The 14,214-nt window shown below is 51.0% G+C and overlaps 1 protein-coding gene across 31 annotated transcripts in view; it reads right to left on the bottom strand.

Moving 5' to 3' along the window:
* KCNMA1 (potassium calcium-activated channel subfamily M alpha 1) overlaps window positions 1-14,214 on the bottom strand; it is a 669,206-nt gene that overhangs the window by 467,419 nt on the left and 187,573 nt on the right. For all 31 annotated transcript variants that reach the window (XM_036438136.2, XM_036438138.2, XM_036438135.2 and 28 more), the window contains exon 2: window positions 13,060-13,221. In XM_036438136.2, coding sequence (XP_036294029.1) covers window positions 13,060-13,221 — 162 coding nt within the window. The remainder of the gene's footprint in view (window positions 1-13,059; window positions 13,222-14,214) is intronic.

Below are 14,214 nucleotides of genomic sequence, written 5' to 3'. Positions count from 1 at the left end.
GGGACGAGACAACTTGCTTCAGCCGCTGTCCTGGCAGAGCAATGCAGACAGCACGGACTGGCATCTCTGCCCCAGGCTCCCCAGGCAGAGGCTGCCCAATCACAAAGGGGGCTCCTAAGGTTATGTCGGTGCTAGTGGGGTTACCAACGTGACCTTTCAAAGATCCTCAACTGTTTGGAGGTGGCTCAAGGAGGGGATTCAAGACTGGCATGGTTTAGAAGAAACCAGCTCCTCCCCAGGAGGACCTGGCCCCTCCTCCCAAGGCATCCTTCCTCCCACCCCACTCTATGGTCACAGGCCTGCTCCCAGTACCTGATGCTTCCCTTCTCTGTAGATTGTAATCCACCTGGAAATGAGTCTGGAAGGAAAAGGAAAGCAGGAGGGGAGTGAGTGGCAGGGGGCCTATCACACTGGGAGAAGTTGAGGTAGTATTCCCAATGGAATGCTAGGCCATGGGAGGCCAGGCCCAGACACCCCTGGGCTCCAGCAGCTGGGGGGGGAAAAGACTGTTCTTTCCCCTTTTGCAGCTTTCCTAGTGCTGAGCACAGTGCCAAGTGCACAGTAGGTCTGAGCTAACCCCTTGCTTCCAGTACAGGGAATGAGAAAACACAGAAACATGTGGGGCTACAGAGAAGCACTGGCAGGCTCCTGCTCTCCCCTCATTTTACCCATGGTGACAGCACGGCCTTGAAAGAGAACTGAGGTGTCCAAAGTCACCAGCAAGATTATGGCAGAACCACGCTTAGAACCCAGTTTTCTGCCCTGGCCGGTGTGGCTCAGTTGGTTGAGCATCCTCCCATGCACCAAATGGTCGCTGGTTCAACTCATGGTCAGGGCACACACCCAGGTTTCCAGTTCTATCCCCATTTGGGGTGCGTGTGAGAGGGCTGATATTTCTCCCTCTCTCTTTTTCTCTCTCTCCTTTCCTCTCTAGATAAAATAATAAATAAATAAACAAACAAACAAATGTGGTGGGGGTTTTTGTTGTGTTTTTTTTTTTAAAGAACCCAGTTTTCTAATGACCATGGTCCCTCAGATGGCAGTGACTGGCATTTCTATTCTCATATTCCAAGTCGACCTCAAAAGCCGTCACCAATCCCCAAGCCCAAGGGGGTAACGTGGCATGAACCCAAGTGAGCACGTTGTTTTCCTCTCTCTGGGGGTCGGAGCTTTCTTCTGGGATCTAAGGTGGCCAAGAAACCACGCTGCCTGCCTCGTGGCTCAGAGGGAGGCAACAGCCTCCTGGAGCCCAGGCAGGTGCCCGTGGGATTAAGCGGCTCCTGAAAACAACCGCTTTCCTTTGCGGAAAGTTGTTTTTCAACCCTGGGGCGTCAGCCCAGGCACCAGCTCTGTGAGGGCCCAGCGGAGGTAATTAACTCCAGAGGGACCCAGCAGGCCGCAGAGAGTGTGGTCCGGACCCCTCCTGCCGGGACTCCTGGCCCCACACCTTCCTGCACCAGGCGGGCACAGAGCTAAAGGCCCCTAGGCAGCCAGGGGGCCAGCAGCCTCTGCCTCTCAAACTGCCTTTTTGTGATGCGGCCTCTGTTTCAAGCTATTTTTAGTGGCAGCAAAGCCTGAGTCTGAGGACGGGCGGGCGGCGTGCAAGCAGGGTCTTTTTTTTCCTCTCGCCTTTTCAATGAGCGGCTCCCCGTTTCCCTTAGGAAATCGCCTCACCAATAGCCACAGAAAGAAACGAAAAGAAAAAGGAGACTAAAAAGAGAAACGGGAAAAGGTCAGAATTCGGCATCTCTGCTAAAGCAGCCTGGGAACAGTTCTAGGGAGGCAAAGGCAGTAAACCATCCGGATTAATCCACTGGATCCTGAATTCTTCCCAGATGCAGGAAACCAGTGCATGCAGTCCATCCACTTTGTAGATTAACCACCTTCAATAAGCAATGAAGGACGGGAGGTCTGCTGGCCCAGGAGGCAGGCCCGCAGCACCTAAGGGGAACCTGTGATGCCCTAGAGAAAGCTGTGTCCCCGCAGGCCTGTCGACTGGCTTCCCAGCACAACCATGCCTTCCACGCTAGCGTCAGGCCAATTTTCTGCGCTAAAATTAACTGGATGGACACAAAGATGGCCTGATGCTTAAGGGCTGGGTGCTTCTAATTGAGCCTCTGAGTGCCCTAATTCCTTAAGAGAGGCAGAGCGGCAACTGCCCTGCCCTAGTTACCTCACCAAGCAAACACTAGAGAACATTTCTTGCAATAAAATTTTTAGGCCAAAGGGTGGATTTCTGTTGTTGTCATTCCCCTGAAGTAGTCGTTTTTCTGCAGAGGAAGAAGAAGCAGACGAAGGAGAAGAAAGCCTCTTTCTGGCCCGAGACCCTAAAAACGGGGCTCCCCGGGCTCCAGACTGGGCTGTTTGGGGCTGCAGGCACGAGGCAGTCTGCCTGCTCCTAAACATAGCCCGCGGAACTAAACTGGGAAGCGCAGCTTGCGTGTGGTCCCAGGCGTGACTTTCCGAGCACGTGCTCCAGTGCCGACAATGGCTGGCGACTTTGTCATCATCGTCATGGCTATTTTTGAGTCTCCCTGCTAAACAGACTTCCTCGCGGCGGAGATGCAGGCCCTGAGGAGAGTCTCAATCCACTAGGCTGTGTTCTGGCAAACAGGGGCTAAACCATGGCATCCTCTGAAGGCTGTGGGGGCCAAGCTGGGTGAGAAAACTCTCCCAGCCAATGATGGCAGGCTCCAATCCTGCAGAGTCTCCAGGGGGTGCCAGCTTTTACTGCTTGGGAAAGGAGGGAGGAAAGGAAGGAGATAGGGAGGGAGGGAGGGAGGGAGGGAGGGAGGGAGGGAGGGAGGGAGGGAGGGAGGGAGGGAGGGAGGGAGGAAAAAGGGAGGGGTTTAGCCTAAATTGTATAAACACATTAGCACAGATCCGGGTCCAGAATATGAGATCAGGACTGGAAGAGCAGACTCCCAGCACCATCCAAGGACTGAGGGTTAGGCCACTTCAAATATAATATCTTGCCACCCAAGAGCACTGTAGCAAAATACAAGCATAACATTTTTGCTGTCAACTCTCTGGATGATTTCACTGTGCAGATTTTGCTGGAAGGACCAACATGTGTCCAATGCCTTGAATAGCATCTGACACCAAGCAGGGACCTCAGAAATGTTTGAAGGGATGATGAACAGCTCACAGATGCCTCGCACGGGCAGGAGGATCTGTGTCCTTATCTTGCGGTGACGTAACACACTTCCTTGCATCCATCAGCTGGGTCTGAGGGTGCTGCCAGCCGAAACGAATGCTAAAGGCACCTCCCCACATAGTCTTCTGACACCAGCCTGTGTTTGTCCACCTCGCCCCACGCCCAGGGAGGACAGGACACAGGGACCACAGAGAGCGCACTTGACCCTCTTTCCGCAGCCTCATCTGTCACCCTGCCAAGGCGCTTCCTGTGACACACCGCCTACAACGCACAGCTCCCAGGGAGACTCCAGCCCTCCGCTGGGCCCCTGCCAGCTGGGAAAGGCTATACGAAGTGAGAATTTCCTGGCCGACTTGACAATGGTGAGTCAGGCTGCCATGAGCCAGCTGCAGAAGCGGCAGGGCCTGTGTTGTGGGCATGAAGCAAAGATCAGCAGCTGGCTAGACCCAAAGCAGGACCTGGGATACTTGGACCCCTTTCCAGCGGCCATGCCAGAGCCAGCTGGCCATCTGAGGGGAAGTCTGAGTCTGGTGAGGCCTGGGCGGTTCCATCTCTGTAGCAGGAATGGATGTACGCTCCACTCACCCTGCACCCCCAGCCCAGCCCATTTCCTCCATGACATGGGGACTGGGCCACACAGCTACACAAAAATAGTAATACTAATGCTTATTCAGCGCTAACCATGAAAGAGAAACTATTCTAGACAGTTTACATCCATTGATGCTGCAGATCCTCAAAGCAACACTAAGAGGCTGGGACTGTTATTACGCACATTGAACAGACAAGGAAATGGAGGCCCCAAAACATGCAGCGACCAGCGCAGGGTAAAAGCCCTAAAGAGTGATGGAGCTGGGGCGACTGCAGAAGCTGGGTTCAAACCGCCCTACTGCCCCACACATGGCAGCCCGCCATGTCCCAGAGAGGAAAGACAGGAGCTGGAGACCTGGGATGCTAAGTGCTTGACCTAACCTCCTTGTGGTCCCAATCAAATGAGGAGACACAGATCAAAAGACAGTAGGAGCCCAGCTCAAAAGGGGCTGGATCTGGGTCAGCAAAGGGGTGGGACCTAACTCCCAGCCCCCACAGAGAAGCTGAACCAGAGGGACAGAGGCAAGATGCCTGGCTAGGGATACCAGATACAAAAGTGCCCTGCCTCACCTATCAGGACCCACTGATTGGACACTACATCCAATCTGCGTGCTGTGGAACAGCAACAAAAGTCTGTGGATTGGATGGATGGATGCATGGATGTAAGTGGGTGAACAGACATGGAGGGATGGGGGAGGTAGAAGGACAATCCCCCCACTCCAAAACCAGAGAAGGGAGGCAACAGACGGCTCTTCCTTTCTCCAGAGCTGTCGAGGACTGATTATTGAAACTGTCCTTCATTTTTACAGGCGAGGTCAGAGAAGCCAAAGCACCAGCTAGTACATTAACAGCTGCTCTTTACAGAAGGCTCTGGAGAGGCCAGCACACAGCACGTGACCTGCAGGCCAGCACAAACCAGCAGCCAGAGCAGCTGACGCCCTGCCTGCAGGCCTACAGTGAGTGCTTGCTGTCATGGTATGAGACGCTGGGCTGCCAGGTGGGGCTTGGGGTGCACTGAACCCGGGGGATGCAGGTGGCAGAGGGGGAGACTTAGGGAGAGGCCTGCTACAGAATTTCCACACACATTCCACTGGCCATGGGAAGGGAAATCTATGCGGAGCCAGCGGAGAACCTGCTGTGGAACCAGGGCTCTGGGCTCTGTCTCCCCATCTCCCCGCATCACTTAGTTGAGCTTATGGAGGACTCTATGAAAAGGGGGTGGACGGTACATCTTACTTAGCCTTCCCTTGTGCCACGAGGAACTGTGGAGCAGGCCCACTGACCGCTCCGGGAGGGACAGTGACAGTCACAGAGCAGAACTTGCTGACTTAGTGCGGGGTTGGCAAACTTCTGTACAGGGCCAGACAGTATCTATTTCAGCTGGTGGTTAGATATTTCAGACTCTGTGTAAGCTACTCAATTCTGCTGTTGCAGGGCATTGCAAAAGCAGCTACCGAAATATGTGAGTGAGCATGGCCGCCTCCCAATAAAACTCTGTTCGTGAGTGCTGAGATTTGAACTGAATTTCAAATAATTTTCACAGGTCACAAAATCTTCTTCTGATTCTTTAAAAAAAAACACATATTTTTTTAAATGTAAAACCCGTCCTTAGCCATGGGGCCTACAAAAGAGGCAATCAGCCAGCATTGGGCCCTGGGGCCACGGATGGCGATCCCTGGGCCAATGCTTTCCCAAGTGTGTGTTCTGTGATGCCCGCGGGTATTTCACGGGGCAAGAGCTACATGGCGAAACAGGCATGGGGGGTGCCGGGGAAAAGACACCCTCCTGCTTCTTTCCTTAGGGCTCCTTGGAGGCTGACGTGCTGATGCACACTGGCAATCTCAAACAGGCGAGGAGAAACAGCCTGTCCAAGTGCCAGGGAACCACTCCTATCCTGGAACGTCTCCTAGATCTGGTTTCTACAGAGCCTAATGAGAGCGGTAGGAGGAAGTCTGACCAATAGGAGGAAGTCTGGCCACCCAAGGGGGCCCAGCCTCTCTCTGACCCTCTCCAGGGCCAGGCAGCTCACGCCCGATCATGGTGCCTGCTGGGTCCAGGGACTTCTCCAACTCATGTTCTCTCACCCAGTGACGTTGGCTCACAAGTAACAAATGGAGTGCCCCTTTCATCAGATGCAGACAAAATCTCATGTTTAATACTTTTATAAAGAAAGCATACCTGCTTTGTCTTATTGATTCATACCCAAAATATAAACTCTATTTATGCACAGGATAAAATTAAGATATTAAGCTTATATCAAAATATAAACTATGCACAGGATTAAATTAAGATATTATTAAGTACTGAAAGAGAATAAGCCTATGTTTCATTTAAAAGAAGTCTTACTTAGGGGAATTAAGAAAAAAACAACAAAAAAAAACCAACACTCAAGCAAAATCTCAATTTATTCCCAACTGTGCAGAGAGCAGGATCTACCTGTTCATTATGGGGCAGCACTACGGGGCATTCATAGTAGAAATACATGCCTGCGAGGCTGCTAGCCTTTCAGCCACACAGGGCTTTGTAGGTGATATAGAAAGTTCATGCAGATTTGTCTGAAATGTAAAGGGAAAAAAACGTGGAGACTGGATGAGAGGAAAATGGGAGGTGAGCTGTGGGAACTGGCCACCAGGCACCAGGAAGCAGAAAAGCAGGGGGTGCCGATGAGAAAGATCACAGGCACCATCAGCCACCCAAAGGGAGAAACGATGGAGACGGATGCCACCTATTCGATTGAGCGTGTGCCCCTGTGCACCTCCCTTTGCCGGACCGCTCCAGTTTCATGGGCAAACAGCACAGCAATGAGCGCCCCTGGTTAACTCTATGAAACCAACAGGATTATCTCTATTTGAAAGGGGCATTGGATACATGTTTTCTTTGGGGGCTGGGAGATAAGATAGAATAGCCAGGCTATGCATTATAATGTGAATGTGAACGCCACACCTGCGGCATTTTTAGGAAGATAAAGGAAAAGACTGGCATTTTTCTTCCTCTTTATTTCAGCTAGTCATCCTGCCCAAGGTAGAGCAAGTAGCATATATTTTCAGTTCACGCATTACATGTGGATGCATCCTGGAGAAATATTCAAATGTAGTGTAGTACCTCGGGAATGTGGGGGAAATAACCAAAAGAACAATTCTGAAGTCTCCATCTTTGCTCAGGTATTAGCAAGACCAGTCTTGGAAGAGAAGGCCAAAACATCAGATAGGGAGGGAGCAGGACGGAGTGCAGCCCAGGCAGCGTAGACTCTGCCTACGCTTCGAGGTGAAGTCATGCTTGGCCACAAGCCAGTGTCCCCAGGGAGACAGCACTCTGAGATCCGCGTGGAATTAATATGAATATTCAAGAAGCAACGTACTAACGTAGATGGTGTGAATGTGTGTGTCTGTGTGTCTATAGCATTCCCCATCACAAATGGGCTCTCTGGTACTATCACTCTTTTGCTATCTTATGACAGAAAATTCCTTCCTAAAGACTTTCTTTCACTATCTCACTTTCAATTTATTTTTTAAAAAAAATAATACAATGTTATTTTCTTTTATTTTTTAAAATATAGTTTTATTGATTTCAGAGAGGAAGGGAGAGAGAGAGATAGAAACATCAATGATGAGAGAGAATCACTGATCAGTGGCCTCCTCCATTCCCCCTACTGGGGATTGAGCCTACAATCCAGGCATGTGGCTTGATAGAGAATTGAACTGGGACCCTCTGGTTCATAGGTCAATGCTCAACCATCGAGCCATGCTGGTCAGGCTCAATTTCTTTATAAAATAAGGAGATAGCCGAGACCGGTTTGGCTCAGTGGATAGAGCGTCGGCCTGCGGACTGAAAGGTCCTGGGTTCGATTCTGGTCAAGGGCATGTACATTGGTTGGGGGCACATCTCCGGTAGGGGGTGTGCAGGAGGCAACTGGTCGATGATTCTCTCTCATCGATGTTTCTAGCTATCTATTCCTCTCCCTTCCTCTCTGTGAAAAATGAATGAAATATATTTTTTTAAAAATAAGGAGATAAACTAAACCAAAAGTCAGCAATCTTTGGCCCATGAAATAACTCTGGCCCGCCACCTGTTTTTGTGAATAAGCCTGAATTGTATCACAGTCCTTCCCATTTATTATTGGTGGCTGCTTTCAAAACCCAAAGGCAGAGTTGAGTAGTTGTGTCAGAATCCCTACAGTGTGTAGACTCTGTAGAGCCTAAAATACTCACTATCCAGCCCTTTTACAGAAAAACTTCCCAACCCCAAACTACACTGTCACTAACACTGGTTTTGGCTTATGTTTCTCTAAAGTACAACCAAACATGCAGGCAGACTCGGTGTGTTTCTCGCCTTCTTTATCTATATGCACTGCCATACTCCCAGGAGGATTTTCACTTGCTCACAAGACTGTATGGAGCACATACCCACATACATGGAGAGTCCAATAGAAGAGTGAGGATATCAGGATAAAGGGAAACTGAGAGGAGAAACACAGAGATAAAGCCAGGGCTTGTGAATGAATACACAGAAAGAAAACCCTGAAACTATTTGAAATGGACCACTAACTTGGCTCCAAGCAGCCAGGACGAAGAGAGAGCCATGATCCTTCTCCCAATTTAAACCGTTAACTCAAGGCTCGTCAGGAGGACCACAGCAAACCCTGGCAGGAAGAGCTCCCTATCCCAGTCTGCACACAGAGCAGATAACCTGACGTGTAGTGAACAAAGTCCTCAATCACGCCCAAGTGGCCGGGAGGCGTCCTGATTCTCTCTCAGCTACACGGAAAGGCCCACAGTGCAGGCCTCCTCAAATCCCAGTATCAGCAATTCTTCCAGGATGTTGCAATAGTTTGAAGTAAGCATGCGCCACTTTTAGATTCAGGAAATAATTTAGAAAAATAAATGTTTTTAATTAAAGAAACAATATAGCAAGCAGTAGCCATTGCAGCCTGGTGTTCACTTGGATACGGACCCTCAGCTCCAAGAGAAGGCTCTGCCGAGTCTTGCTGTTTTTGTGAGACTGAAGCGTGAGTATCGGGGGAGAGACAAGGCAAAGACAGGCTATTCGGAGACCTGGTCAAGGAATTTGTACCACTTAGATGGTGAAGCTCCAGGTGTTCACTCTAAAAAGCACAGGTGAGGCGTGGCCAGTGTGACTCAGTTGGTCGAGCATCTTCCCATGCAGCAAGAAATTGCTGGTTCAATTCCTAGTCAGGGCACATGCTCAGTTAGGAGCTCAATCCCCAGTGGGAGAACATGCAGGAGGCAGATGACGGATGGTTCTCGTTCTCTCTCTCTCTCTCTCTCCCCCCACCTTCCTCTCTCTAAAATCCATGAAAATGCATATTTTAAGTCAATATCTTAAATAAATAAAAAGTACTGATGGATGGAGATGCTCATTAGTCATTTTGCACATTGAACTCGAGTTTATCATTATAAATAATTTGCACCCTCATCACTTGCTCCATACTTTATGCCCAGTGCCTAGAACAGTGTCTGGTGAGAAACAAGTCCTTACTGAATAAACTATGCACTCCCCGGAGATGCCGGACAAAAGGGGGGTCTACAGATATGCTGAGGTTGTCCTGTCAATTCCTTCCCCAGCTGGGCCTTACCCACAATGGCCCAGCATTGAGACTTTCTCACCGGTGACCATGAAACAGGTGAAAAAAAGGCCCAGATGAGAAGGCTAAACCCCTCAGCCATGCATCAAGAAACACAAATTAAAAATTTAAAAGGGAGCCCAGCCCATGTTGCTCAGTGGATGGAGCATCATCCCACGCACCAAGAGGTCACCGGTTCGATTCCGGGTCAGGTCACATGCCTTGGTTGCAGGCTCAGTCTCCAGTAGGGGACGTGCAGGAGGCAAACAATCAATGTTTCTATCTCTCCCTTCTCCTTTCTCTCTAAAAAAATAAAAATAAAGTAAAATAATAAAAAATAAATAAATAAAATAAAAACGAATCTTTTTTTTTAATTGAAAAGGGAAACTGAACAGCCGGTGTCTAGTCTTGCTTTTAGTCCTGTTGTTGGAAGGATAACGTGCAGACAGCTCAAGACAAACACAGCCTGCTTTCCGAATGGGCAGAGCTGCTTTCTCGGTGCACTGAGGCTTCCGTGTGCATTTCTTTGCTCACAGCAAGGACATGCCTGTCCCAGAGGGCAGGCCTCCTCTGGACTGAGGTACCAGCTTTTGGTGCGGAGACCTGCTCGCTCTCAGGGCACCAGAGCAGCCTGGACAGGGTTTTCTCCAAGGAGACCTTCGGAGAGCAGCTGGCTTCCCGGGCAAGGAGGCCTGGGCAGCCTGTGCATGGCCACGCAAATGTGCACAGAACCCGGCCAAGTAGCCTTAGGACCTAATTGGCTCGGAGACAGGAAAGTCAAAATGTCACAGCCAAAGCGACAGCTGGCAGTGGCTTAGAGAAGAAGAGGCATTATCTTCCACTCGGAAGTAATGACACAGAAAGGGCACCGCACCGGGCATCTGAGGCCTGCGCCCACCGGCCGGGAGGCTGGTGTTCTTGGCAGGTCGCTGCCTGCCCTGTGCCTTGCTTTCCTCCACTATAAAATGGAAATAAACTCACTGCTAGGCCTGGCTTGCTTGCTTCCTTGTAATAAACCTGTACAACACCAGCAAACGGGAGACACAAAAGCTAGGACAAGGTCCTTACCCTTCAATCTGATCCTAACGTACTGGGTCTCGCGTTTGCCCAGCTCACAAGTCGCTCCTGCGGCTGCCAGTGGTAGTATCCAGGTGAATGCTGGGTGTGCTTGGCTTGTGATCCCCCTTCTACAATGTCCCCCACACCTGCCTTCCTGCCTCCATGGGTTTGTGTCAGATCAGGCCTTGCTTCTCTCCAGCTCCATCCTCTAAGTCCAGTCACAGTGCCAGGAGCTCATCATCCCAACTGACCCCCCACCTCTGAGCTCCTGCCTCCCCAATTCTGTCTCCATTTGTCCACTAGCTCTCTCTGCACAACCATCAACCAAGGTACCCTTCCCTCAAAATCTCCTTTCCTTCAAAATTCCATCCAAAGTCTTCTGCTTGGCATGTGAAGCATGGACAAGCTGTCCCAGCCCACCTCCCAGGCTCACTTCCCTTAGGGGGCCTTTGTGTTTGCAGCCCATGGGCCTCCTTCCACCAGTGCAGCCCTCTTCCCTGCTTCTGAGCTCCTCCTCTCTGCTTTGAGGTTCAAGATCCTGACTCAAATTTCAAAGCTCAGCTCAAATGCTCTCTGTTTTATTCGGGATTCTCAGGTATTCTCAGCTTCAGGCCCACTAGGCGGTCCCTTCTTGTTTTCAAGCTCATGTACATTTTTATTTTCCTATCACAGTGTGTGCTCCGTGCATCTTGAAGTGGAAGTTTCAGCCCAAAGGTTTCCCTCCCTGTGATGGCCTTCGTGATCTTCCCAATTCTCCATACTCGGCTCCCCCACCCAACACACACTCCTGCAGCCCTCATAGCAAGTCTCCTCCAGACATCCCATCACTAACTCCCATCCACAATGGGAGCGAACAGTCCTTGCTCTCCATGGGCAGAAAGGAACACCCTGAGTCGATGTTCCGTAACTCCTGGTGGATGCTGATGAAGATCACCACAACCGTCTGCAATGGCACCGGAGCTGTGGGTGCTGCACATCTGTGTGACCGAACTACCTGCCGTTCCTCAGCCACCATCAGCACCAGACACCTAGAAGGCGCTGCCTCCATGTCAGCCCACATCTGTGCCCAGACCCAGAATTCAGCGTCTGTACGTTTCACCCGTAGAATCTACTCACACACAAGCATGAGAGAGCAATGGAGACATCAGGAGAGTTGGGCAGGGGTCGGGGGAGACAAGGGTGGTGGTTACAGAGCACAGCCCACAGCCATGCCATCATCAGGACTTCCTCAGACACCCAGTGCGGCCAGGTTTTCCTGGACTGTGCCCTCTCTCTCTTCCTCCACACAGCAACTACCTCGCTCATTTCTCTCTCCTCTTTCCTCCAAAATCTCAGCTTTAAATCTCTCTCCTTTTTGCTACCAGTTGGCATCAGCCACGGTTTCATATCCAGACCTTTAGAAGGCTCAGCTCATGAGGGGTCCCTCATCTAGCAGAGCCCCGTCTTCCCTGAAGGCTGCTTGGCCACCACCTCTGTCACTCAGGCATGGCATTCAGTGTCTCACTCCTTCCCTCAAGCTGCTTGCAAGCAGAGGTCCCAAAGAGGAAGTAGCATTCTCCCCAAGAAAGATTCAAAGGGTGACATGTTCACCACCCCCCTCCATCTGCAGTCACCTCCTCGCTGAGTTTTTGTCATGGAATGCCAGGGGACATACTGTCCACTTTCCAGCATCCCTGCCTGATCTTCAATCCACACGGCCATCGGGACATCCCTGCTCACTGTCTAGGAGCCAAGTGACTTGTGACCAAGCCCCGGTCTCCGGACCAGGAAGGACAGCCCATATGAAACAGCTTCCAGAATTATAAGAAGTTATTTGGAATGCAATCCTTCTCAGCGGAACTCCTCACCAGAGCAGACCCAGGAAAGCCAGTGGGGAGGGCTACCCCAGGGAAAGGCCCACATGTATCTGGAGCATGGCCTGGCCAGTGACCAATTTGTGTTTGTTCGTCTAGGACTTTTCTTGCCTTTGCCCTGAAAGATCCGTGCCCAAAGTCCCCCTCACTCCCAGGCAAACTGGACTGGTTGGTCACCGTAGGCTTGTCCCACCTGTGATCCTTGCTAAGAACCAGAGATCACAAGGCCAGTCAGTGAAGCCAAGCTCCATACGTGCAGATCGGAGAGAAAGCAGGACACGCGCAGAGATGTGACAGGATGGGCCCTGGCTGCAGACGGGGCAGGAGACAGCCTCGTCAGGAAACCGTCACAGGAGCAATGACCCAGGAGGCTGCCAGTGAGTTTCATCAGAGTGAGTGAGGGTCTGCCCATGAGCAGGACCTAGATACCACAGGGCAGGAGGGCAGAGACTCTGAGCAGTCGGAGGAAAACAACAACATCCCAAGAGGACAGCAAACACACACACACACACACACACACACACACTCTCTCTCTCTCTCTCTCTCTCTCTCTCTCTCTCTCTCTCTCTCAGAATTCCCTGAATCCCTCCCCAGCAGGCCCTCTGTGCCCCCAGACAATGGCCCACTCTGCAGACCACAGGCTCAGATGAGCATGAACCCAGCCTCTCCGCCAGGACCAGAAACAAGCACTCGCTTTTCCCCCCACCCACCCAACACCAGGGGCCTGGAGACGACCCCGGGAAACATCACATCCCTGTCAGCAAAGGGATCGTGGGCCAGGCAGCGGGCCTCCTCGCGGGAGGAGGCGGTTGAGGACTCACCAGGACTCGGCCGGTCAGTGTCTGGGCAGAGATCATCACCCCCGCCCAGTCCTTCACGGAGGTCATCCAGCCGACCTCGGCTGCCACCACCTCCTCTTTCTCGTCCGCGGGCTTGAGAGTGCCATCAGCCTGGCTGGAGCCATTGTTAATCTTCTGGGCCTCCTGGCAACAGAGAGAACAAGGGTTGAGACATGTTAAAAAGATGGCCAACCTCAAAAGGTCAAAGGGTCCTCAGTTTGGTAGGAACTGGCTTGGAGGTTCAGGGGTAGGGAGGAAGGAATGGGTTGTGATTTTAATCAGTTTTTAAATCTTTTTTAAAGAATCTTTTATTTATTCTTAAATTATTTGTGAAAGAAAAAATAACAGTACAGCTCAGGAGGAAAGGCGTCTTGACTGGGGTCTCTCTCTACCTGCCCAACCTCCGTGCCCTTCTTACGAGAGTGCCCAGTCTTTTCCTTAAGGAACCCCCATTTCCTCATCTCCATCTGAGTGGCTCAGAAGGGGCTGATAGACCCACACTGGCCCCGAGAACTAATACCGGTCAATCACATCATTCCATCCCCCCAACAGTGACTGGGTCACAGATGGTCACAGGATCCACACCAACCCCATGCAAGTCCAGCCCAGGACTTCCGCTGGGAAAAGCAGAAAAGGTAATCCTGCCCCGAGAATGAAGGTAGCACAGAAAAGGGATAAAACGCTGATATCACCATTTGAACACCTGAATCCAGCTGTGCCTGAACTCCACCCCAGACCCTTTCCCTCACCGAAGACAATAAATTCCTTTTCATGTCCTCAGAGGTGCTTGAGGAAACAAGGCTGGCGTCCTCAGACAACGGAGCTCCGCCCTGGGCCCTAAACTGAACTCTTGTGCCTGCAATGTGTCCTCTCTGCCCACAAACATCTGCTCCCACAAAGGGTCACAGCTTGCTCCCTCCTTCAAGGCTTTGCTTACATATCACCTTTCCAATAAAGGTCTTCTCTGGCTAGCCTTTTAAAACTACAACCCTGCCTTCCCTACAGCACAGCCGTTCTGCTTTATTTTTCTCCACAGCGTCAAAACCTCTAATACACTCTATAATTCACTTACTTCATTTACTATCTGCCTTCCCCAACTGTTGTACATTAATGCTCAATAAACATGCAGGCAGGCAG

This window comes from Pipistrellus kuhlii, unplaced genomic scaffold, assembly GCF_014108245.1.
Source record: "Pipistrellus kuhlii isolate mPipKuh1 unplaced genomic scaffold, mPipKuh1.p scaffold_m20_p_15, whole genome shotgun sequence".
Classification (NCBI taxonomy): Eukaryota; Metazoa; Chordata; class Mammalia; order Chiroptera; family Vespertilionidae; genus Pipistrellus; species Pipistrellus kuhlii.
Note: the sequence above shows the minus strand (reverse complement) of the source record. Positions and strands in the feature narration are given on the sequence as shown.